At 42.0% G+C, this 25,730-nt stretch overlaps 1 protein-coding gene across 5 annotated transcripts in view; it reads left to right on the plus strand.

The window, feature by feature from the left end:
- The window catches only part of bnc2 (basonuclin zinc finger protein 2), a 159,727-nt gene extending 134,277 nt beyond the window's left edge, over positions 1 to 25,450 (plus strand). For 4 of the 5 annotated variants that reach the window (XM_065957343.1, XM_065957336.1, XM_065957340.1 and 1 more), the window contains 2 exons: positions 11,291 to 13,683; positions 19,635 to 25,450. In XM_065957343.1, the coding sequence (XP_065813415.1) occupies positions 11,291 to 13,683; positions 19,635 to 20,454 (3,213 nt within the window). In that variant the 3' untranslated portion in view covers positions 20,455 to 25,450. Of the gene's footprint in view, positions 1 to 11,290; positions 13,684 to 18,487; positions 18,562 to 19,634 lie in introns of all 5 variants that reach the window. The other variant, XM_065957352.1, reaches the window with a different exon arrangement.
- Positions 25,451 to 25,730: the final 280 nt, after the last annotated feature.

Below are 25,730 nucleotides of genomic sequence, written 5' to 3' on the forward strand. Positions count from 1 at the left end.
AGCTCCATGGTGAATTAAAGCCTATTGAAGGAGAAGCTGTGCGACTTCTTCCAAGAACAGACATTTCTAATAGCACTTTGACATCTCCATTCAGGAAGGCTTTTGTGTTCTGGGGAGCAATTTGTGAATAAAGAAAGGGCCCATTTTCTGTTCCTATTTTTGTTTAACATGATGTTAGGGACAAGTACGAGCACAGACAAACACGCTGTGGGAGTTGTACAGCAAATAGCCATTTGTACCTGGACTGGATCTGGGGAGAACTGGGAAGAAAAAGAGGGACGAAGAGCGAGTGAGGGGGAGCACAGATAGATGGACGCATAAGGGGGAGAGAGTATTTAAGAGCACTTGAGTGCCAGCGTAGATGTAGTCACTTCTCCCTGTGGACAAAACCAGGCCCCTCTGCACCATGGCATGATTTTTCACTTTAGCAGGCACCACTCAGTGCTCCTCCTACAGTCCCCCTCTCCTTTCTCCTCTTCTCTTCTCTCAGTCACTGTGTGCTTCAATGCTTCCATCATTCCCTTTTCATTCACTCTGCCTAGAAGAGGCACAAGTGCACACACGCGCACGCACACACACTCACACACACACACACGCACACACACACAATTTGACCCATTTGCCCCCCTACCATGGTTAGTAAATAATTCCATTGTGAGGGCCATTAGCGAGTATCTCAAGGGTTAAGAGGGGAAATACACAGGCAGTCAGATGGGCGATTAGACAATAAGAAGATGAAACGTCTACTATTGTTTTGTTGCTTATTGTTTCACAGAGCTCACATTAGACCTGTGGCTAATTCATATGCTTAATGTCCTTTGAACTGCCCTCTTTTTCCTCTCCGGAGGCCAAACACTGCAGAGGGGAAGACATTTAAACACACACACATGCAAAAACACACTCAGATTATTTGTACTGCTACTACTCTCACATATGGCAGCGAATAACTCTGCCAAAATCTAATAATCAACATGTTCGGTTCACAGTGCTGTCAAGGATTCAACATCTCTTTGGACTTAAAAAAGTGTAAGATGCAATTATGCAAAGTATAAAGAGGGCAGAGCCAAAACTCTTGGTCTGTCCTCCTATAGGCCAACAGGGAAAGCAAACGGTTCGTGTTAATGTGCTGTGTGTCTTTGTTTCTGTATGAGTAAGGCCTCAACCATGCGACTTGCCATCTTAGCTGAGGACAGCACCTTACAAGGCTACAACGCAGTCTTACCAGTGACATAACCTTTCAAGAATTAGTGTCACTAAGCCAGAAGTCTCACTCAGGAAACCGACTCTGAATGCTGCAATGTTAAACTTAACTGTGTGTCAGAGCATGGCTTGTATCTGTGGTGTGTGTGTGTGTGTTTATGTGTCTGTAATGCCACATAGCCTGCAGTCAGTCCTGTACGAGGGAACCTGTGGACACACTAACGGGTCCTCTGAGCCTTTAGTTCAGCCACTGTCAGAGGGATCCTTGTATTTTTCCACAGGCATGTCAAGAGGATTACACAGTCCCTCTGCTGTTTCACTGACCCCCCCCTACCCCCTCCAACCCACCACCTACAGTACACACACACACACACACACACACACACACACATCAAAGCAGCTCAGCGTAGTGCCCAGCACTGAGCTAGGGGCACACTGGCCTACTCACTCAGCAGGCCGCTGGCAAACACTCCACATCTGCCTGCAGGGATTGCCAATGGCAAGCATGGTCTCTGTGTGTGTGTGTTTGCATGTGTTTCTATGAGCGTAATTGTTTTTTTAGGAAAAGAGGACATATGTTCTTTGTTGTGACTATGCTTGCCTGAAAATGTTACAACTATTTTGAAACACATTAGTGGCAGCACCCGTAGAAAAAAGGCATATGGTTATTTATTAGTTCCCAATTGCTAACATTTTATGTTAAATATTCAAGAGCTCCACTTTTTTTTAGATCTCCCATAGATTTGTACCCGGGAATCATTTTATTTATTTATTTTTTATCAGATAGAGACCAGATTCTAATAATTTTATACTTTTTTTTACACGGAAGAAAACACAGACTTACTCTCAAACATTGGTTTTCTTGTAAATGTCCAAATGTGTATACAGTATAAGGCAACCTTAATTATAGAAGCACCTGGGCATACAGGCCGAGGGGGAGATATTTCATGTGTGAATGATCCTTGATCAATACATAGAGATTAGTGGTAACATGGTTCCTAATTACGCCCCCGTTTGACCATAAGCTCACCTTTTCTCCCACCTTTTTGTTTTTCTTCTCTTTCTAAGCTCTGCTCCCATCCCACTCTTCCTCTGTCAGGCGCTTTGGCCTACACACAGGGCAACTATACAAATACAAATCAATCAATGGGTTCACACATTAACACACAGACACACAGCAGATAAGGCAAGGGCTTCAAGACCTTTAACCTAAACAACTCTGGCCCTCCAGGTTGATCAATAGTCAAAAAAATAGCATTAACAACCAATCGCACCCTTTCCATCGCTTTCGTTCTCCACTAATCATTCTTCCAATGTTATCTTTCCCTTTTCTTCGGCAGCAGATAGGAAAGTTTATTTCCCAGAGCTCCTTAGAAATCCCAGAAGCCTGCATGCCCCCATCTCGAATCCAAGCCACAGCCAGACACCCTGTTAGAGCCTATTACTATCACCCAATCCTCTTACCCCCTTCTTCCAACAAGACTCAGACAGAACTGGACATTAGCTAATCCATACTTATTGCATCTAGGTTCCTCTCAGAGCCTTGTAATTCATATGGAGAGACATATTAGCGCGACATATTAGGCTGACAACAGGTCTACGAGGTGAGATGCTACACTGACACTAAATGACTTAGCTGCAACCTCGCGGGACATTGTAGGGTACTGTTGCTAGCTGACGACTACAAGCTCAGTCTATCCATATTGAGTTTCTGTGATGGCTGTTTAGCTTGTAGTGCTGGGGGGGGGGGGGGGTTCTCCGGCTCATTGCATATACTGACAGGAACCCTGCAGACCACAAGGCAATAGGGATCAATAGCATTGCACTGCATAGCACTACCAGACCAGGCCAGACACAAACACAGGAAGATTACATTACACATAGGCTTAAATCAGGACAAGTATTCAGTGTTATTAGTCCAGAACAAACACATTTAATTTGCAATGGGATGCAGTCAATCAGTTCATGTTGTATCACATACCCTTTTTAAATAAATTCTTTATGGTGAATTTGTGCAAACACAATCATGAATCGTGTTCCCGCTTGTGATACACATCTTCACAGGTTATGTTTATGTCTGGTGATCCTGGACCTTAGCCTTCAGGTGGCCCTACATCCCTCCTCTGAACAAACAGAACAGCAGTTCCCTCCACTTCCCCCATGTCACCGAGGCCAAGTCCAGACATTGTGCGGCCCACGGGCCTGCTGACAAGGCCACCCAGCCTGCCAGGGATTTGCCGCTGGGTCACAGAGTTGACATTTATTAAAGGAAGTTACACGGAGAGTAACAGGGAGTTGACAGTCCTCTTGTCACGTCGCACTCCAGAATTTAGAAACCTGTGCAGTACACACCCCTCTCTGTTTCCAACAATAAAAGAAACAATGAAGCTGTTACGCATTGTATGACCCTCCCAGGTCCCACTACAATGAGAATGACAGGTTTAATTTCTCTGAAGATTGCCACTGGGTTCAGAGTTCCTTGCAGGGATTTACAGCTTAAAACTATTTGAAGAATATGTTATAAAATACAGATGTTTGATAAAGGCCAAAAAGTCAATTCTATAAAAACAAACCAAATCACATGCATAAATAAAAGCCTATATGTTACTCTAAGTGGGCAATATGAATGATTGTAAATTAATATTTGTGGGCCGCAAGGGGGAATGCAGAGTTAAGCGGACCGTGAGGAACAATGAAAATTTAAAAAAGAGAAGTGGAGTGAAATGGATTGAGTGTGTTGAAGACCAGATGTGCCGTAGATGGATCAAACATCTGCTGCATCTGCAAGGCCTCAATGGTCTCGAATGACCCCCATCATCCAACCTTTTTCAGTATGCGCCCCGGTAAACCTTTAGATCTTCACTATCTGCCCCTTACGTAGATCAAATGTTGTTAAAAGTATTCATTTGAGTTATTATATAGCATATGCTTGCAAAACATGTACAGAGATATAAAAACATCTTATTTTACAGTGCATTTAATTTTACAGTGAAGTGGTTTTATTTATTTTCTGTTTTTGTTCTCAATCCTGTGAGTCTTGATGGTCTAGAGCTTTTCTTGGTGTATAAGTTACAGTTCAGAGAGGCGGTACCAGATGGTAATGGTGTTTATTTTTGCAGTAAGTAATCACCATTCTGAAACTTATGACAGTAGACAGGCCCAGGGACCTGGAACCATGCCCCGAGAGACCTGAGCACCACTTCCTGTTGTACTCACATGATTGCGGACACAAGCATACACTATCACACACATATGTATGCACACATAAACACCAACATCCTCTGGGCTGCTGGTGATCTGAGCCCCTGGGCCACAGGGATAGATCTGTTCTGGCACACAGGTTGGGGTAGTGTAAATTACACTGCAGCCACACTGGCATCCTCTGCCTCCAAGATGAATGAGCTAGCTTCCATGCCAGGCAACTATCCCAGCGAGGCAGTTTAAAATCAGGGATACTGCGCCGGTTGTAATTTGGGACCATTTTACCTACTCCGTGCACTATTTCACTTTGATAAAGCAACACACTGTACCTATGTTGTATGAAATGTATCTTACACTTTTCATTGATGTTCACCTATTTAAATGATTGTTTTAAAATGTCAGGAACTATTGGGACTTCACTATTGGGACATACTTCATAAAAACTGGAGTAGTGTTTCAGCATCCTTCTGTAATTTCTGACACACATTTTCAACATTTACCTGTACCTGTATTTTTATACAATATAATATATTTATAATCTCTAACATAACACACGACTATAAAGAATATTTTACTATTACTTAGTCCTGAGCAACACTTTGTTGCCAATCCTCCAAACAGTCTGTATCATAGATTCCTTGTTAACATAAGAGACACAGACTCCACAGGGGCACCCAGACCCCCTAGTGGCCCATCCTCTTTCTGCGAGTGAGGCCGGCAGTGAAATACTGTCAGGGAAAGGAGTGTGGAGAGAAGGTACCAGAGAGAGAGGCTCGAGTTAATGGTCTTGCATCTTCCTGGCAGCATGTCAATAATGGCTCTGATCACATTAAGTAAAGAGTCCATTAGCTTATTCTCTTTCCTCCTGCATGCTCCAAGCAAACGCATAGAGAAAGCACCTCTAATGCAGTGAGGCTGTGTGTTACAGACACCTCTATCTGTTCTTAGCTAGACTAAAAACAAAATTACTTGGGAGGTTTAGCTAAGGTACAATCCATTTTCCAGTCACATCTATTTCCTTATACACAGTAAGGTTTTGTGTTGATTATTCTGATGGAGCAGAGGTATATTCTTTGTCCCAGGTCGTAAAGATAAAAATTCAGAAAAGCTTTAAATGTTCAAGAAAGGGTTGCAGTGTATTAGTCGTCACACACATAGTAGAAACAAATATTACCATATTGTCTTTGTAAGTCAAGCCCCCACGATTAACTTTTATAAGTACAAGTATGGCTTACCGTAACTAGCCTCGGGCATAATGTGATAAGGTTATTACATTAAAAAAGGAACAGAAATGACAGATACATAGAGGCACAGTAGAAACATGTAGCTACGTGGCCAATGAGCAAATTGTGAGCATATGTTAATGCACCTTCTCTGCACCGGCATCCTGCCAAAATAGTAATCTAGACAAAGGAGATGTGGTATAAGAGGGAAAGAAAAGCAGGTTGTCAGCTCCACCCCCTTCATCCTAACCAACACACACACATTGGACAGACAGACCATTTCTCAGCCGCCTCACTGCTCTCCATTGGCCCTGGAGGGGGCACAGCGGCCCCCACATCTGTCTCCCAGGCCCACGACAGACCTGGTTGCTGCATCCAGACCCAGCAGATCACACGAATCATCCTCAATTAATGTGAACCATCAGGCGTTCCCTCGCTGCTTCTATCACTCCACCCCTCTTCCCTGAGGCATCCCCACAAGCTCAGTGCTCGGCCTGCTGGGTTTTACTCATTGACCACAGCTACGGTTTCTTAGCACAGTTGGGCAAGGAAAGGCAATGTTATTGTATTGTGCAAAAACTGACAGGGAATCAATACAACAGTCCAGACCCAGACATCGCTCACGTGTAAGAGCTGTGAGGCTGTTCTTCTGAGGTTCTGAACTCATAGAACAGCCAACTTTGCTCTGCAGTGCACCAGGGCCTGAAATGACTTCCATGTGCCGCCCCATCTGCACCTCTGCTGGGCTGTAGCCAAATAACTGTCCTTTCCACTTTTTAAAGATGCCGTGGGATGAAATTAAACAAAAAGGGTGATGATGTGGGTTGTGGAGGTCAGAGGGGTTGGATGAATCAGAGGTCAGGAGAACTTTAAAAAAATGATGGGTTAGGTTTTCAAATCCAGATAATGAAAAAGACAAGTCAGTGGGAAAAAGAAACGGAAACTGTTCACTGAAGGCCACCTGGAACATTGGGATGTGCCAGATTGTGACTCACCAGTCTGTGGTTAAGTCCTGTAATAAAACCCCCCCCAATGACTCCCCTCCCTATCCTTCTACTTTGCACTGCCCTATAAATCTCACTCCAGTCGATTAGTGTGCCCTTAGCAACAACTAACACACAGTCATGAAATTTTAACCAAAGCCATGAGTTAAATCAGGTTGAGAGGTGAAGGCAGGGTATCTCGAGGCCAGTTGGCTGATCAGGTCGTCTGGCCCTGCCAAAAAACCCCTGTGGCCTTTTCACATTTACTCACACCAAAGCCCAGCAAGCTTTTCTCTATGGCTGTATTGAACATATTGGCCAATGCAATGCCCTTTGTATAGTTGTGCGATAAGTCATAAAGTAGGAATCAGACCTTAAGCTAGATGTTCCAAGTTTTAATCAAAAATAAGACATGGCAAAAACAATGTTTCATATTTTTCCCTTTTTGTCCAGTAAATATTTAAAAAAGGGATTTTACACCTTAGGATTGTTTTATTTTCTGTCCCTTAAAGAAGCATCCACAAAGTGACATAAATGTATCCAGTTGGTCCATGGGGATAACGATATTTATTTTTCTTTCATAATTAGATGATACGTTTCTATGATTACGCTGATGAAGTCCTAGTGCTGAAACGTGTCTGTTGTTGTGTTGCTATATTCTTACCTGGATAAAAGGAAACTAAAAGGACATTTGTGTGCTGACTTTTCTGTCTCTTATTAAGTTAAGTGAAGCTAATGTTTTTTTATATTGCCTTCCTGATAAATAAAATACAGTTAATTTGTCTGCAGTTCAGAAAACATCAAGCATTCGTGTGTGATACACAAGATCAAATCATAAAAGTAATACATTGTTTTGATGTGCAAAGCATAAAAGAGGAATTTACCAGGATCAGAGTGCAAAATTCAACCTCTATGATTCTTACAAATGTCCTCCACCCACATCTGGACATAGCTACTGATTTCCCTGTGGTCCATCACAAGGGAAGCAGTAGAGCTGGTTGTTCACACATGACCTATGACCTGCCACTGGGGAGCCAATGGGGGAGTAGTCTGTGTCTTGGGAGCTCTTGCCCTCTGATGTGATGGCTCCAGGCAGTGGGCTTTGCGTGAACCCATCCCCCATGGCACCCCTCGCCACTAGATCCTCTGCATTATTCATAAAGCCCAAGATGGGGTGGGGAGAGAAACAGAATATGGAAAAGGAAGCAGCAAGGTTCAAGACCTTCTCAGATCACAAGGAACTTCTGCTTAACCTCCCTTGAAGTGGCGAACTCAGGGATAGAGCAGTTTTTTAAGGAACTGGATCTGAAAGCAGGACTGGAGATCAATGGTTTGTCCCTTGAGGCTTGGTGGAGATCGCATCCACTGCAAGGTGATTGGTGAATCAATGTGGTTCCCATGGTTCACTTTGCCATTGTGAGAACAGATCCTTTCAATTCCAAGTGATACTGACTTATGAATAGTTTAGTTTGCCTAATGCTGATGTCAAACCAGTGTACAGTAATCCTACACAGATTGAACAAAACACTTTGTGCCAGTGTCTATGTTAACATGAATATGTTCACATCAGGTGTAATATGAAACCTGCTCTTTCAGGGTCACAGATCTCCTATTTGATCTTCTGTACAGAAGCATTGGTCAATACATTTAGCCTTTGGTGAATGTTTCCCTTTTCCATGTGCACAGAGCATGCTATGCAGCTCCACTGCCTACAAAATACACTCTGTCATTGTGTATGATAGGTGACGATCAGAGAAAAGGACATACATGTTAAGCTGTTAATCCCTAATGCACACCATGGAACCTAACAACAAATGTACACCCCCAGCTCTTTAAAGCACAGCACATACATTTCTAATTGCTTAATTGCCTGATTTGTTTTAACTGACAGTGGTGCCCTGGCCCGTGACAAGGCCATCATTTCCTCATCCTCATTGTCAGCAATTTGCAAGGTGGATACACACCCACTAGACAATATCCAGTGCCACAGTGTTAGGCACAGCAATGAATTAAGAATGCATTGCAGAGGCAGAGAGATGAATAAATACAGCCGTGGCCGGGTTAATTCTGAGAGACATGAAGGCAGGAAGATAAAATAAACTAACAGCAGCATGCTGTCTACCAGATAAAGTGGGTACTTCATCGTCTCTCTGCTGTAATTATTGGCTAATAGTCATTAACCTGGCAAACAGAGGTTTAGCTGTATTGTTTAAAGGACTCTGGGATGCATAATGACAGACTAATATGTCATAGCACTGGGGGAGATGGGGGAGGGGTGGATTAATGAGATTTTACTGGAGGGAGTGTACAAGAAGAGGTGGGGCACGTCTGGAAAATATAGGGGAAAGAGGGCCACATTAAGCTAATTGGAAGATGAGTGCCTACTTGTAAAAGTGCTTCTAATGGCATATTTGTTTCTCTCACAGCATCACAAGGCTAATGCAGGGGAGGCCAGTTGTAAGACTTACTGTATCGAGAACTATAAAGTCGCATTGTTCTGCTCATATGTGTCAGCAAATATTTCAGATTAGAATTTTAATAAATCAGATTTTTATCATTTTTAATGGGGGCTAATGGAATGAATTAAATGTTTTTGACTGAAATCCAACACTTTAAAATGATACATTACAAAGTTCAGTTGTTATAAATGTGGTACTACAGTGGCATCTAAGAAACTGCCATTACTGAAAGGCTTGTTGGTATCACAACCACTAGTAGTTCTAATAGCTTGGACTGAACTGTGACTAATCCTGTATCCTCACATCCTTTCCTAGACTTCCTTACTAGATATCTAAATTTGTCCATAACCCCAGACAAGACATTCAATTGGACAAGTACTGTTTTGATACTGTCCTGAACAGGGTCGAGTGCAATGCAGAACTGAAGACCTGTTCAAGCAGCTTACGGGTCCGTTTGTAACACTGATTGGTTAAGGTTTGGCCAGTGTCAATTTATATTGATTTTTGTTTGACTTCATGATTGGGGAAAACTGAAGGATGAGAATTTAATGTGTAGAAACCTAATTATACCTAAAATAATATAATTTCTTCAACTTTGAGAATAATCGCTAACATTTTTTTATAGAATCCTTTTTAAATCACCTTCATTATAGGAGCATGTGGTTTCTGTTGTATGAAGGTTGTTTCAATCTCAAATTGAAAGCAATGATTAAAGAAGGTCAGAAAACAATATCCTTATCATGATGTCTTTAATTGGGAGACATTATTTTTTTAGAACTCTAATCTCTTTAAAAAGATGGCTGTAGAACTATTTAAAGATTCACTTTCTAATCTGCTTTCATATTATTTTGTTTCAATGAAATCGCATGGAAGTACTAATGCCCAGATGGCCATGCAGTATGAAATAATAGTGCCCAGGCTAGAATTTAAAGTCATACCTCCAGGCAACAACTCCAGAGCGCTCACAGAATGAAAGTGTAAAATGTTTTTTAATGTATATTTAACAACAAATACCCCAGTGACTAGTGATGTTTCATCTCAGAAGAATCTATTTCTCAAGAATATCTGAGGGCATGATATGAAACCACTCACTTTTATTTTCACTGTTTTTCTGCTCTCTTCCTCTGTCTCTGTTTTTTACTCTTTTTTTTCCATCTCTCTTTAAACATTTATCTTCTGTTTTCTCCTTACAGGCCCTTTGTGCTTTGTGATGTTGGTTTTTACAGCTTTTAACTCACCAGAGTTGCCATATCTTTTATAGATGCCAGCAGCACTGAGCACATCTGAAATGTTACCATTTTACGGTGGCTAATTGTCATCGTATGCGCTACTCCCTAGATGTCATTTGCACTTGGTCCCCTAGGAACCTGTGTTTTTTCACAAGATGTATTTATTTTACACCGTGTTTCTCTCTCCCAAATTTCCATCTTGTTCATGCAAACACTCACAACATACATTCTTACACAAAGGGACAAAACCACAAAGTTAAGACTGTATTACCTTAAACTCAAACACCCAATGACAAAGTCAATTTTTAGGCTTCAACAATATCTTTTCCCAGAATGCCTTGCCATCTCTTGATGTTTAATGGTGTTTACAATTGTAATGACTGTACTCAGGCACACCCTAAAATGAACAGTTTTTCTCTTAGATTTTACAAAGACATTCTCTGATGCGTAGTTTGTCTCAGTCCTGCCTTTCCTTGAGTTTTTAGGTGCCACTGAAATGAAAAACATTCTGAAAGAGAGGGATTAGCGGTTTACACTTATTATTCTATTATTTCTGTTGGCCATTTTTTCTCTTTTGTATATAGAGGGAGTCCCAAAATTAGTATAAGTCTTTACAAAGATGTTATTTTCAGTCTCAGAATAAAATCCATACATATCAGAGACCTGCTAAACACTCCACCAGTGCTTTTGATTTGTTTTCTTGAGACCCAATTAAAGCCTTGCCTATTGAAACACTGTGTTATTATTCATAAAATTAACATGGCTGAAGTATAAATATGTGAAAGGTGCATGGTAAAGGGACGATGGAGGGCTGGGATTTAAGAAACAGATCTGTTCGCTACTTGACGTTCAGGGAGCCTCTGAATTTTATGAGCAGAAAAGCTTGCCCTTGAAAGCTAACCCCTGCTCTATCTTCTCCTTTGACCAAACTGATTATTCACAATCAATAATGGTTTTTATTTTTGTCTTCTTTCTTGTCTCTTCTGGGGCCCTAGGATGCTGCAGGCAAGGTGCTGGACCGCTGGACCATCATGTCCCGAGAAGAAGAGATCATCACCCTGCAGCAGTTCTTGCGCTTTGGTGAGACCAAGTCCATTGTGGAACTGATGGCCATTCAGGAGAAGGAAGGTCAAGCGGTTACTGTTCCCTCCTCCAAGACAGACTCTGGGATTAGGACATTCATTGAAAGCAACAACAGAGCACGCAGCCCTGGGCTCTTGACACATCTAGAAAACAGTAGCCCATCCAGTATTCACCATTTTGAGAATATCCCCAACAGTTTAGCATTCCTCCTGCCCTTCCAATACATCAACCCAGTCTCTGCCCCTATGCTTGGCTTGCCACCCAATGGCCTGCCTATGGAACAGTCTGCTCTCCGGCTCCGTGAGCCGAGCCTGCCAAATCAAGGTGAACAGCTGGAGACCAGTGAATCAGAAGTGTCCCTGTCACCCTTCCGCACAGGACAGAGCCCCAGCCGTGGAGCCCTGGGAGGGATGAACAACAACATTGAGCCCAAGACAGAGCCCAACAACCGGGCATCTCCCATCTCACCAACCCCTTCCACCCAGCAGGCTCAACAACAGCAGCAACAGCAGACACAGCTACAGCAGCAGCAGCAGGGCCAACAGCAGTCCCAAAATCAACCTCAACAAAACAGTTTGAGTGATCACCAGGTCCACCACCATTTTGTAAAGGACGAGCACTCTAAATCAATCTCTCATGCATCCTTTTCCTCTAAGATGCATCGCATGCGCAGAATGGGATCAACCTCACGCAAGGGTCGTGTGTGCTGCAACTCTTGTGGCAAAACCTTTTATGACAAAGGTACCCTTAAGATACATTATAATGCTGTACACTTGAAGATTAAACACCGCTGCACCATTGAAGGCTGTAATATGGTTTTCAGCTCACTACGCAGCCGCAATCGACACAGTGCCAATCCCAATCCAAGGTTGCATATGCCCATGTTGCGCAATAACCGTGACAAGGACCTAATCCGTTCCAATTCAGCCCCTGGTACACCTGTCATTTCAAGCACCAAGAACGGTGGTTTTACACTCACCAGCCCTGGAAGACCACCACTTGGATTCAGTACTCCACCAGTTGACCCTATGCTTCAATCACCCCTGCAAAGCCCACTGATGTTCCCCACCCTGAAGTCAGTACAGCCAGTCCAGCCCGTGCCCCCCTTCTACCGTACACTACTGTCCCCTGCAGACCTCGTCAGTCCCCCAGTGTCACTACCCACTAGCCCTATTCTGCCCACTACCACCAACAGTACATCCCTGATGGACCAACAACAACACATCTTGGCTGCTGTGGCTTCACACAATAATGTTCATGTATCAGACATAGGACCCATGTCCCACCGCTTACATACATCTAGTGCCAATCACGATTTCACAACTGGCATAAGTGACCCTACACCCAAAAAGAAGCCTCGTAAATCGAGCATGCCAGTAAAAATTGAGAAGGAAGTAATTGATGTTGCAGATGAATATGACGACAAAGATGATGATGACGACTGTCACCTCCACCATAACCATCATAATCACCAATCATCGATCCTTCACAACAATGTCAAAATGAATGGCAACTGCAACAGCAACAACAACAGTGGTGTTGGTAATCACAGTGGTGGCAGTGGGCAACAATCCCCTTCCCAGGATGAGATGAGCCCTGGCCTAGTTATGAGAGGCACAATGAGACAGAGTGAAGATGAATGCAGGGAAGGGACTGGTAGTGACAGTAGGGGTGGAAATGATCTACAAGGCTCTGGCGAGCTCCGATGTATGGACAGTTTCACTTCTGAGGACCAGGACCATGAGAGAGACTTTGAGAACGAATCTGAAACTTCTGATTCCAAGATGTTCTTCCGTGATGAGTTGATAGATGTGGATGAACAGCAAAAACACATCAGGGGCAGAAGGGGTCTGGACCCTGAACAGGACGATGAGGGTGGTGAGGAGGCCAATTTGAGAAAGGAAATGGAAGGAAAGGGTCATTCCTCCCCTCATCAGCCCCCGATCAAGATCAAAGAAGAACTTAACGACCCTACGTATGATATGTTCTGCATGGGCCAATATGGCCTCTACAATGGTGGCATGGCAGCAGCTGCTGCTGCTGCTGCAAGCATGGCTGCTCTTCACGAGAGCTTCATCTCTTCAATGGGCTATGGTGCCAGTCCGCCAAAATTTCCTTCTTCTCAATCACCAGAGGGAGACCCATGCTCAAGTCCTGATCCCAAAATTTGCTATGTTTGTAAGAAGAGCTTCAAGAGCTCATATAGCATGAAACTACACTACAAGAATGTGCACCTCAAAGAGATGCATGTGTGCACTGTGGCTGGCTGCAACGCGGCCTTTCCTTCCCGGCGAAGCCGTGACAGGTCAGTTCTAGAATTTGGTAACGTAACAATTATATCTTAATGTTGTTTTGACAGACGCAGGTAGGTTGAAAGGGAATGTTACATTTTATCAGCTATTATAAACAAATGGAAGAACACAGATCTACAAAATAAACTGTATTGATTTGCAAGGATATAGCAGTTTTTTCAAGCATTTACGACTTTATATTGAACAACTACATTTAGTGGCAGTATACACCTGTTAGCTAAATCAACACTAAATTAATTCAGGGACATCTGCTCTATGTCATGTCAAAGTTCAGACAAGTAGGGTGTCTAGATGAGAAACACATATGTTAAAACAAGCATTGGCCTGACATATCAACCCTGCAGCTCGAGTGTGCAATTTACCTGCCTTCACCACCTCAACTTGTTACCATGAGCTGAAAGTGCATATATTAACATAGACAGCTGTTTGTCAAACCACTGCATTTATTAGCGCATTAGAGGGTGAGGCTAGCAATGCTCACCTGAGCTTGTTAGCACATATCAGTCCCGCACTCATAGAATTTATAAACAGCAGCAGATTTGGCAGCAAGCTGATGCTAAAACATATGATGGTACATAACATCACTATTGCCCCGGGGTTAGTGAATGCTCCAAAAGAGTAACAAAAATTATTTTGTTTTCCTGGGAGTTATTTGTGTGCCAAATTAGCAAGCATTTATTCATGTTAAAATGGGTTACATTTCTTCCCGACCCTTTGCATAGAGGTATAAATAACACATCTTAAAATGTAATGTAGTTACAGAGGGATATTTAAAATGAAAAATACATATAATTTTTAATAACCCATAACATGTAAGAAATCCTTTGGAGTAAGGGCCACGTTGCATATTACAGCACTATCAATTGTAAAAAATAAAATAAAACATTCTAAGGTGAACTTTTTCTCTCTCACACATAAACCACTCTGCCCCTCTGCATCTCTTCCTCCACCACTGCTATCTCCCTCTACCTAAAGTTGCTGCTCCTTTTTCACTGAAAGCTTTTAATTACTTGTTGTTTTGATGGCATCTGTTCCTACAACTGTTTATTAATTAGTAACATGTAAATAGAGCTGGTGATTGTGGCATTCTGTTAGATTGGATGGGGGTGGGGTGGGGGGGGGGCACAGGAGATAACTTTGCATTATAGAAGGTGCAACTCTGCTGCTCATATGATGGATGCAGTGTTGTACTGACAGCAGCAAGATGACAGCAAGTGTTATAATGGCATACATTGTCTAAGTAAGGTGTACTGCCACCAATAATTTTGTTTCCTATACTCACATAGTAACACAGATGCAAACACACAGGGGTACAAACAAAAATATAACAAAGGAAACTACCTGGCCCGTAAAAAAACATTTTCTTGTTGTAATTAGTCTAATTTTGCTTTCAATAAATAAGTTGTTGAATGTGAAAAATTAAATGCCCCAGATGAAATTTTGAATACCAAGAAGACAGCTCAAAACAGATTTATAGGGGAAATAAACAAGATCAATGATTCCAACCGTAGACAGGAGTGACACCAAACAAGATAAAACTATTTCACACTAGCTTACATTGTTAAGTGCAGTTAGTAATTAGCAGATTGTTGATGCTAATGTGGGTAGTTTGAATAAGAAAGTCAGAAAGTAGAAATCTGACAGAATGATGACTCCTGGTAAACTAAGTTAGGCGTCAACATTGAGAAGAAAACATAATAATGATCATGTAGATCATGGGGAAGAGCTGTGTGTAAACTGCATTTTCACAAAACTGTGGCAGGTGTTTTATATTTTCCAGCAATATTATGAGTAACGAGAAAAGTATCTCTGTCCAGTGTTTCACCTCAGACATAAACTATTGATCAAAACAACACTTAATTCTGAACACAAAAAACCTGCTTAAAAACGAGACAGAGGCTAAGCAGGGGTAATTTTGAGTTGTTTTCACAGCTGTAAAATATACTCTTCAAAAGTATTACTCTGCTTACTCTTCTCAGTACTTCCCAAACATCTGTGAACATCCATCAACAGAGAAGTCCAACACCTGATAAGTCTATTTGCTGAGCGAAAAGGCAAAAGCATGTAAAAACCCACACCCAGATATCAAAATTAAAAGCTCCAGTATCGAAAGGGAAGAGAAAACAGAGGAGAGAGCATTTTATCTATAGAGAAAAACCACCATAAGCCAATGACATTGTCAGAGTAGGATACACTGTACATACTCCGCTATGAGAAAAGATGTATTACTGGTGTTTGTTCAGTGAGGATCCCTGCACTATTTCTATGACTTTATAGGATTTTAAACATACAAAAAGATTAATGAACATGGCCAGTGCACAAACTTACAATCAAGAACACAGGAAAGGATCGTTGTATGTGCCTTGAGCAGGCATGTAATGTGCCTGTTTTTGGAGTGTCAAACAGATACCAACATAAGTGTGGTTTTACAGTGGGGTGTTTTCTCCCAGCCTACCAGCTGCCTGCTGCACGGAGCTAAATGATTGCATATTTATTGTGGGGAGCGAGCAGCGTCGGCAGAAGTGTTGAAGAGGCTGCATGATTAACTGCTACAAAGATGCACATACCAGTTATCATCACCGTTATTGGCCTCGTTCATCATATTTTTCAAACCACTGACAAGACTCGACTTATTTATCTAATGTTTATCAGACTATCCTGCGTCTGTTTTTTTAACCTTCACCACTCCAACATTTTAACCTGCTCTTGTGTCGCTAAAGAAACCATGCGTCCTCCCTCTTCCACATTCCCATGGTGCGGCAGCGCGCAGCCCCGTGGTCCCTGCACGGGCCACTGCAAACGGAGAGAGTGAAGGTTAATTATGTTGGAGAGACTCTTTCCTCCCTTCTCCTTCCTCTCTCTGTCTCCCTCCCTTTCCCTTGGTCCCTTCACAGCATGTAGGCCCGCTCCGTAGCTTCACAATCGGCTCTGTTTGTCTCTTATAAACAAAGGGCATGCTGCTCATAGAGAGAATATGTAAGCAAACCCCGCTTACACCACAACCCTTTGGTTCATCACAAAGATGTCCTTGTGGTGATTTTTGTAGAGAGAAAGAGGAATTATTTTATTCTGAGATCAATAAAATATAGAAGCTCATGCTAATGTCATTACATTTTAAATTTATTACAATAATTTCTTGGTATCTATGCACTCGTTTAAGGATCTTAAAATCTTTTATCGTTGCCCTCGCAGTTAAATAGACAAAACAATGCAAAGTAGATGTAATAGGGACAAGGAGTGATAAATGTTTCTAACATCGTTGTCCTCCCACTCACACATAAAACCTCATAACACACCCTAAATGACAGGAAAGACAAAGACTTGTGTCTGTTTAATACCACTCAGCCCTTCATCTCATTTACACATTATGAGTCATTTAGACAACATACACTCACACACACACTGACACAAAAACAAGGGCAAGGGCCATCACATGAGCCTAAAGATGATTAACGCCGGTTGGGACAGGCACACTCTCGCTCTTCCTCCTCTGCACAGTTAAAAATGGGCTCTCTGGAGACCTCCCCCATCTTTTGGGCAAAGATGAGAGAGTCAAATTGGTTTGCCAGGCACATTACTAGCCAGCAGGGAGGTAGAGATGGAGGTGGTGGTGGTGTGTGTGTGTATGTGTGTGTGTGTGTGTGTGTGTGTGTGTGTGGTGGGGGGGGGGGGGGGGGGCTAAGGAGTTAGGTTAGGGGGAGTAAAGATAGTAAGGTGGAGTGATGGAGGTGGGGGATGGAGGGAGTGGAAAATGGGGAGAATTTCTAAATTTGATAAATGAAGGGATAAGTGCATTATGCCTACTGTGTGGGGATTCAGCTGTCTTGTTTTGATTATTCAGGTCAACAAGACCCTGCCAGTGCCAGCACAGGAGTTAAATAGTAATGCTTATGCAAATGTTCGTAAAATTATTTTTTCGACTCTTAAATATTACAGAATTTTCAAACACGTACAAATGAGTTATCATCATTAAGTGACTTTTCTCTTCCCTTTTTTTTTTCACCCATAATTGATCTGTTAAATAGGACTGCAGTAAATGTGTGTATTTTCCATGAGATGTTGCTGTTATGTTCTAACCATGTGGTATGCATTTTGAGTATTTAAATGGCTATTGTTACTACAGCGCAGACTACTTTCTGCAAGATTTTTAACTTGATTTTAGTGTCTTAAAATGAGATAGCCATGGTAAACTTAGAGCTTATTAGCAGTGAGAAGGTGTTGTTATAGAGATGGAGACATGTTGCAAAGGACCTGCCTACCTGAGCATCATCAACAGCATCCTGAACTTCAGGCTGTATTGAGCAAATGTGGCGCTGCTGTATGTCAAAGCCTGCAGAAATCGATCCAAATGCTTTACATATTGATGACTGATTAAGATAGTTTTCACTGTCTTCAAACACTCTGACCTCTCAGAGCCAAACGTCCACACATGTATTTGACTAGAAAGGGATACAGCCCCACAGACATTGAATCATGACTCCCATATTTTAGCCATAAGCCTACACCATATGGGTGCAACTGTACTATCAAAGGATAGAAAAAGAACAAAGGATTTATATAGTCCTTTTGATCAAAGTCCCACTATATGGAAGTAGTATATTTTCTGTATTTCACACACATACACACAAGTAGACAAAAGCCTGTGCAGGCGCACACACGCGCAGTGACAGCCATGGCCAATCGATTTGCCACGCTCTCTCTCTCCTCAATGCTGACGATGCTCGAGGTGTACGGGCTCCTGGTTGCCTGGTTCACAGAAAAGGGTCCCTGAAATGAATGTATTTTTACCTCTTGCAGGACAATGTCGGATAGGGAAGTAAATAATTAAAGGAAAGGGACCCTTTTTGACTGCATCAACCCTGCCACTGCTGGTAAGCTCTACTATCCATTGTGACTCCATTTTGCCCATCCTGCCAAGGATGACCGTTTTGATTTTCTTCCTTTGCATTTTTTTATTTTGTATTACACACATGTGCCCTCCCTGCATGGAAACCCCTCACATTAAAGGCACTGAGTGTTTGCATAATTTATTTATTTAATTTAAATGCTAACCCAATTTACAATAAGAGGAATGGGCTTTGTGTATGTCCCATTTGACACCGGCCATTAGTTAAGTTTCCTTTTTGTGATTTGCAGTTTTATTGTGACATTTGTGCAGTTGATCCCCTTTTAGCCCAATTTGGCAACCGTGAAATTGGAGCATTGAATTTTAATATCAAGCCCATTTCACCTTGCATCTTTCAGGCATGGCTTTGTATGCTAACTGGATTCCTCACCATTAGTATTGTGGCTTAAGCATGGCACTTGTTACTTGGTTCCTTTGATCATCAGCAGCACACCGTGTGATACAGTTTGCCTTGTGTTTTGGAAAAAAATGCCCAACTTAATTTGATCCAGGGCTACATAAAGACATGTTCACTGAGGTGCTCGATTAAGCCACCTCCAATAGGGAACGAATACGATAATGCTGTCAGGGCCTAGTGCTAATATGCTATCCAGTTCCCCTCGATTATCACATTACCACAGCTCGAATCAATTGATAAACTCCCATTCAATATGGTGGAGTATTTAATTGAGTCAGAGTCTATTGGATTTGAGGGCTGTGCAGTGCAGACATGCTGACAGCAGTAAACACTAGCAGGATGCTCTCTCTCTCTCTCTATGCGATCTTAGAGCATTTTTCTAAGTAGAGCTGCAGGGTGAATTTCAGTCTGTACTTTTGTCTGTGTACCCCTGTCTGTGTACCCCAGTGAAAAGTTATAATAATGTTCATATGTTGTGGTTTTAAGATATTAAATCTTTGTAAAAAAAAAAACAAGATAACACATAGGAAAACAAAAATTGGTCTTAATTACACCACTTTGGGCATAATGCATTTGAAAAGTTACAATCTTCATACGCTGGATGAATTTTTATGTATGGCTATGTCTGTCTCCCCACATAGGCACAGCTCCAACATCAACCTGCACCGCAAACTGCTGACCAAAGAGCTGGACGATATTGTCCTGGACCCCCAACTCACGCCACTGCCCAAGGACCTGCGAGCCGAGTTACTTGCAAAGATCTATGCCGGGCACCACATGGGCATGGACCCTATGGCCAGGATGGGCATGGGAGGCGCCAGCCTCGGGCCCACTGGCCTGAACCACCATGTCCGTTCCCCAATGAGCATCGACTACCCCCACCACCCTCTCAACCAAAACCTTAGATACCACCACACAAATGGCTTCTCCCGAGGCCAGCCAGAGGACTACATGGTATTGGACCTGAGCACCACATCCAGTGTTCAATCCAGCAGCAGTATCCACTCCTCCCATGAGTCAGACGAGGGCAGCGATGAGGGCATCCTGTTGGATGACCTGGAGGGGGAAGAGGGAGAGGAGGAGGAGGAGGAGGGCAACAGTGCGGGGGAGGACTGCTCCCAGCGAGCTGAAGGGCGGGCTGAAGGGAGGAATCTGGATGAGACTGGAGAGCTAAGAGGAGATGGACAAGGTGAGGGGATGGAAACTTCCTCCTCACCATTCCTCCTTTCATCCACCGGGGGCAATATTGGCAGCGGTGGGATCCTCTGCAACATCTGCCACAAAATGTACAGCAACAAAGGGACTCTGCGTGTGCACTACAAGACTGTGCACTTGCGCGAGATGCACAAGTGTAAAATCCCCGGTTGTAACATGGTGTTTAGCTCCGTGCGCAGCCGTAACCGACACTCTCAGAACCCCAACCTCCATAAAAACATGCCCTTCTCCACAATAATAGACTGAATAATGACTTGTTACTCTACCCTGCTGTCAGTCTGCCTGCTCCTCCCTTCATTCCTCATCCTTATTCCTCCTCAAATTAGCTTTTAACCCCAGCCCAGGGCCATGAAATACAAGCTCAATGCCTGTATACCTCCTGCCCGCCCTCAATAAATCATAGCAAGACGTTTCTATGTCCCTCTATTAAATTCATTGACTGTAATTACAGTTTAATATTGTGACATTTGACTTTTCCTTCTTTGGAAGAACAGGACGAACACGCTCTTAAGCATGGAGTTTCCTTTATTACAAAACTCCACTTCTGTTTTGTTTTTTTCATAAGCCCCTCCACCTTTCCTTTCAAACGTCTCCCCACTTTGTTTTGATGTCCGTCTACAAAGAATCTATTCAAACTCTTTTTTGTGACTTTGCCTGCAGAAATGATAGTATTGAGAAAAAAAATGAAAATCTTCTTGTTGTATTTGTGTAATGATAGCTTTTAAATGAACCCCTTACAAAAGCATGACAGCTTCATTTGTAAATAATGTCCCAAGAGGCTTTTGGTGTAAAAGAGTTGTGTTGATGGTTGTTTGCTTCTTTTTTTCTCTCCTCTTTATGGTTTTATGTTACAGTCCAGTACAACACTTCCAGCTATAGGCAAGAAAGAGGTAGCATCGTACTAGCTTTATTCATTTATGTTAGCTTCAAAGACACGTTTTAAACTGAGTCCTAGGGAAAAAAAAGAATATCATGTGGCTTGTTTTATCTACTTGTTAGATATCCAGAGGTTGCCGGCATGCTTTTTTAGGCTCCTACACTGATATCATTCTCTGTATTTCTATTGATTTTTGTTAGTTTGTTATGTTTATGAGCTTTAGTATACGATTTCAGTTTTTGCACTTTGCATCTATACAAGGGGATGTGTAATATTATTATAATGAGGACTTTTGCAATGGTAAGTTTAGGTGTTGTTTAGGGTCATCGATGGCTACAGTGCCAAGGGAAATGTCAGTATCTTCACCATACTTGTGCCAGTTTCTTTTTGCACGCCAAACACAGTTTTGACAACATAAAATCCTCTTGCCTCCCTGAACAAAAACCCCAAATCTTTCTCTATCGCCAAACAACAAGTTTATCAAAATGTCTCCAAAGTGTCTTGTTTTGTAACAAAGCCAAGTGTGACTGATTATAAACTGCTGTTTCACAAACACAGAGGAGTTAAACATTCATAAAAGTCTCTCCTTTTTCTACTTTAGGAAATTACTTGTGTATTGTTGCCAGTTATGATAACAATATTGACTTCACACATTCAATGGGGTAATCTGTGTAAAGCATGACATTATTGTGACATTGTCAAACAAAGTAACAGATGCAAGTTACAGATGCACTTATGTTCGTTCTCAGAAAAAAAGCATCTTAGTGAAACAAAGCTGTCCCATAGATTTGAAAGAAAAAAAGATGAAAGTAGTCCTTCAACTGTGACCAAAACAAGAGTGTTTTTAGTGTGACCTTGTACTTAAATCTGACCTATTGGATTAATATGATGCACTTGAGTCTTAAATATTTTGTTGTGATATTTTCAGTATTGGTTTCCAGTGCTTACTGTCGGCTACAAATGTACTCTACAATAATGTAGGGTTTTTTGTCTGGCCGTTAGTCAAAGCCATTTTGTCCATGATTCTCGCGGTACAAATATTTCCAGTAACTGGGCAAAGTAGCCGAGGGAAGGGGTATTTATTGGTAGGTGATGTATCGTCATGAAGACGTTTTTGTCCAGTATAAGAATTTTTTTTTTTTTTTGTAAAAAGATACAAAATAGAGTTTGTTTTTTTTTCCCACAGTTTGACTTCTTTATCATGTATGAACAATGTCATGTGTTACAAAACAAGGAGATCTTCTCTTACTTGACTGGTGCTACACACAGAGGGAAAAAATATGCAGTGATATGTGGTGTGCTGTACAGTATTCAAAAACACCTTAGATCCATAACAGTGTTCACTTCCATTTGTTTCATACTTAAGCCATTTTGCAATATAGACATGACCTATTCCAGTGAAATATGTCATGTCTTTTTTTTAAGACTCCTCCACCTCAATGACACATGCAGTTTTCAGTCCTCTGTTCTTTGAGATAAAATGAGCGAAGCAGAGAAGTGAGGCTGATGGAAAGGTTGCGGAGGTGGAAGGCTGACTAGGGAGGAAAGGATGACAGCAAGGATCATTAAAAATGTGCTGCTTCTCTGTTACCTGGAGGCGTCCCTGCCATTCCAGCTTCTTCTGTCTAATAACTCACTTGTCACTTCGTTACACTGCAAGACGCTAAGGTTGCTGACAAGACTGTGACACTGACAGAGAAAAAGGAGAGAGCTCGTGTGCTCTGAGCAATTCAATTACACGCATTCAGTTAAATTCAAATTAATTCACAGATTAAATTTCTACATGTGCTTTATCTTAAAGCAGCCGCTGATAATTCAATTCCTTTCTCCCACTCTGTTTCTTTTTTGTCTGTCAGAGCACAGTCATTTAACAACCGCCTTACCCATTTCTTCAACCCGCCACTCACTTACCACCTCCACACCCCACAGCGCAGGTCCTACAGGGACACACACTAATAGTGTATGCTTAAGTTCACCGGACGGCCATGGCATAGGAAAAAGGGATGGGTAATTGCCTGTTTATCCCAAGTGAAGGGAAAATTGAGTACAGGAACCCCTGCCTTCTCCCAGGAGTGGGTTTCACTGAGGCGCTTGCTGCCTCATTCACTCATTCAATCCCCCCGGCCCTCGCTCTGGCAGAAATAAAAAAGTGCTACTCCAGGAACCCCGCTGACAGCTGTCTCTCCAACACACGCACAAACACACACACACACACACACACACACACACACACACACACACACACACACACACACACACACACAAACACACACACGCATCATGAGGAGGACCGTGACACTCACTCACATGTGCTTCCTACTTACAGGCCAGAAGGATGACAAGATCTAGATGACTTGTTAACCTCTAGTGATGGAGAAGGCAGAGACAAATCTAGAGTATTCTCACCACAGGAAATTAAACTCTCATTCTAGCATTAACATTATAGCTGCTGCCACGACAGAGAAATCTAACATTCCATCATTGAGAGTGGTGAGAGGAAGCACTGAGTCAGACATGGGAAGGTGAAGCTCTCATTACTAGTTCATATTATAAAGCCTAACATGATTAAAGCTAATTATTATTACACACACTTATCAAAGACGACATCAACAAATTAAGAAGTAACTGTATTTAAAGGGTTAGTTTGAGCACTCTAGAAATAAGCGAGCTGTTCCACAAAAAAAGTCCCAATAACCTTCTTCATCAGAAAAAAAAAAAAACAGTTTTAACATTTGTGTCCTGTTCTTTTCTAACATTTTAGTAGGCAGCCGCTGGAGTGCATGACCTCTCTATCTGTGCATGTGCAAGACAAAAAACTGAATATTACAGACAAGATTCTCTAACAACTCCCTTCTCCTACCTCCTACGGGCTGCTTCTGAGTCCTGCGTGGTGCTGGTCTTGCCAACAGAGCTCAGAGCTGGAGACAGAGCGGGAAAAAAATACAAAAAACATGCAAACGACTGTCCGGCATAGCCAGGGAGACAGACAGCAAGAGAGAGAGAGAGATGGTGGACAGGAATTGGGGTATTTTTTTTTTTTCAGAGAATGATGTGGTTGGAGCCTTGCGGCAGTCACTTAACAAGACAGGGGAGAAAGAGAGGAACACAGGGAGAAGAGAGAGAGCAAAAGAGCAGCAGCAGGGCCAGGGCTCCTCAGGACTCATCGCCAGCTTCTTCTTGATTGCCTGCTGGAGAGCGATCTAGCCGCCCCTCACATTTCCACCCTTTTCTCTTACACTCTTCACTCCTCTGAGAAATGACCACCAATTTGCCCCTCTCCTCTGAGAAAGCCCCCAATCCAATCTTGTCCTTTTTTTTTTTTTTTACCTCCGAACACATGGGCTCAGGTGCATTCTGCTACCTAGTGACGGAGGCCTGTGGATGCCCAGGAACACGTCACTTAGAGCGCCTCATTGGTGCAGACCACTGGAGTGAATCTTTAATATTTGATTAGAGGAGCGTCAAGCATCAATTATTCTGTAATTATACACAGCAACACAGAGGGAGAAGGGGATGGCAAACGGTTGAAGCGGTTGACCTGTTAATCACTGTCCATTTTGTTTACGTCACAGAGTGAGTGAGTACACTAGATGTAGAGAAGAGGAAGGGAGGTTAAAAAAAAACACACATGCAAATACTCCAGTTAATGTAGCTCATGAAACAAAGTGGGATGAAAATGTTTGATGGGAATTTTTTAGGAATATGCAGATAGAAGAATAATGCACACATACAGTACATGGTTTTGTATAGATGCTTCAGTCTCATGTGTTATGTTCTAAAAAAAAAAAAAAAAAAGAACCCTCATTAAATTTGAACTGGAACCTGTGAAATGTCAATGATCCTGAAAAAAAATACTGTTTTCCATTGTGCCAATTATAATTTTACAGTCTTACGATATAAATAAGCTTGAAGATCTGGTGAATTAAGATTTTTGTTCTCACTTATGTTTTCGTGTATCAAATGATTTATGTGTGTGTCTTGAAGAGCCCAGGTTATGGCTCTGGCTCTCAGACGCGTTGCATGGCTACATAGTCGCACTGCAAGGAACAACACTTTGGTATAAAATGGTGATTTGGAAGCCTCATGAATACTGTATGTTACCTGAACAGATGTTTCCCATTTGCAGACAGGAGGAAAAAACACGGTCCTCTTTTTAAAAGACTCTTCTTTTTTTTTTTCTTTGCCTTTCTTTTTTTGCCTCTCTTGTATTTGTTTCTGTATCATAACTGTCTATTGTTTTTGCATAAAATGCATAAGGGTTTTTGGGATGTAAATGGAATTTTATTCATATTTTGTCCAAATACCTCTTGTAATTTGTATCAGAATTCTTGTACAATTTTTATATTAAAGATTTATCAGTCACTGGCACTTTGTCCTAACATTTAATTCAAATGAGAACGCCCTGGAGTATCATAATGATTACCGTATTTTGTTATTGTTCGTCAAGAGTTTAGAAACCTGACAAGGAAAGAAATGTAAAAAAAAAAAAAAAAAATGTCAGAGCAACGGAAGCATGTGTCAATCAAGCCATTTTAACAAGACACTGTGATTTCAGCAGGTTTCTGCTGGGCTCTTTAATTACCCTGTGATAAAAATCACTAGGGAAAAGGCTATCTTGACCAATTAGTGGACGATTAGATTAATG

The sequence above is a fragment of the Labrus bergylta genome, chromosome 1, assembly GCF_963930695.1.
Source record: "Labrus bergylta chromosome 1, fLabBer1.1, whole genome shotgun sequence".
Lineage (NCBI taxonomy): Eukaryota > Metazoa > Chordata > Actinopteri > Labriformes > Labridae > Labrus > Labrus bergylta.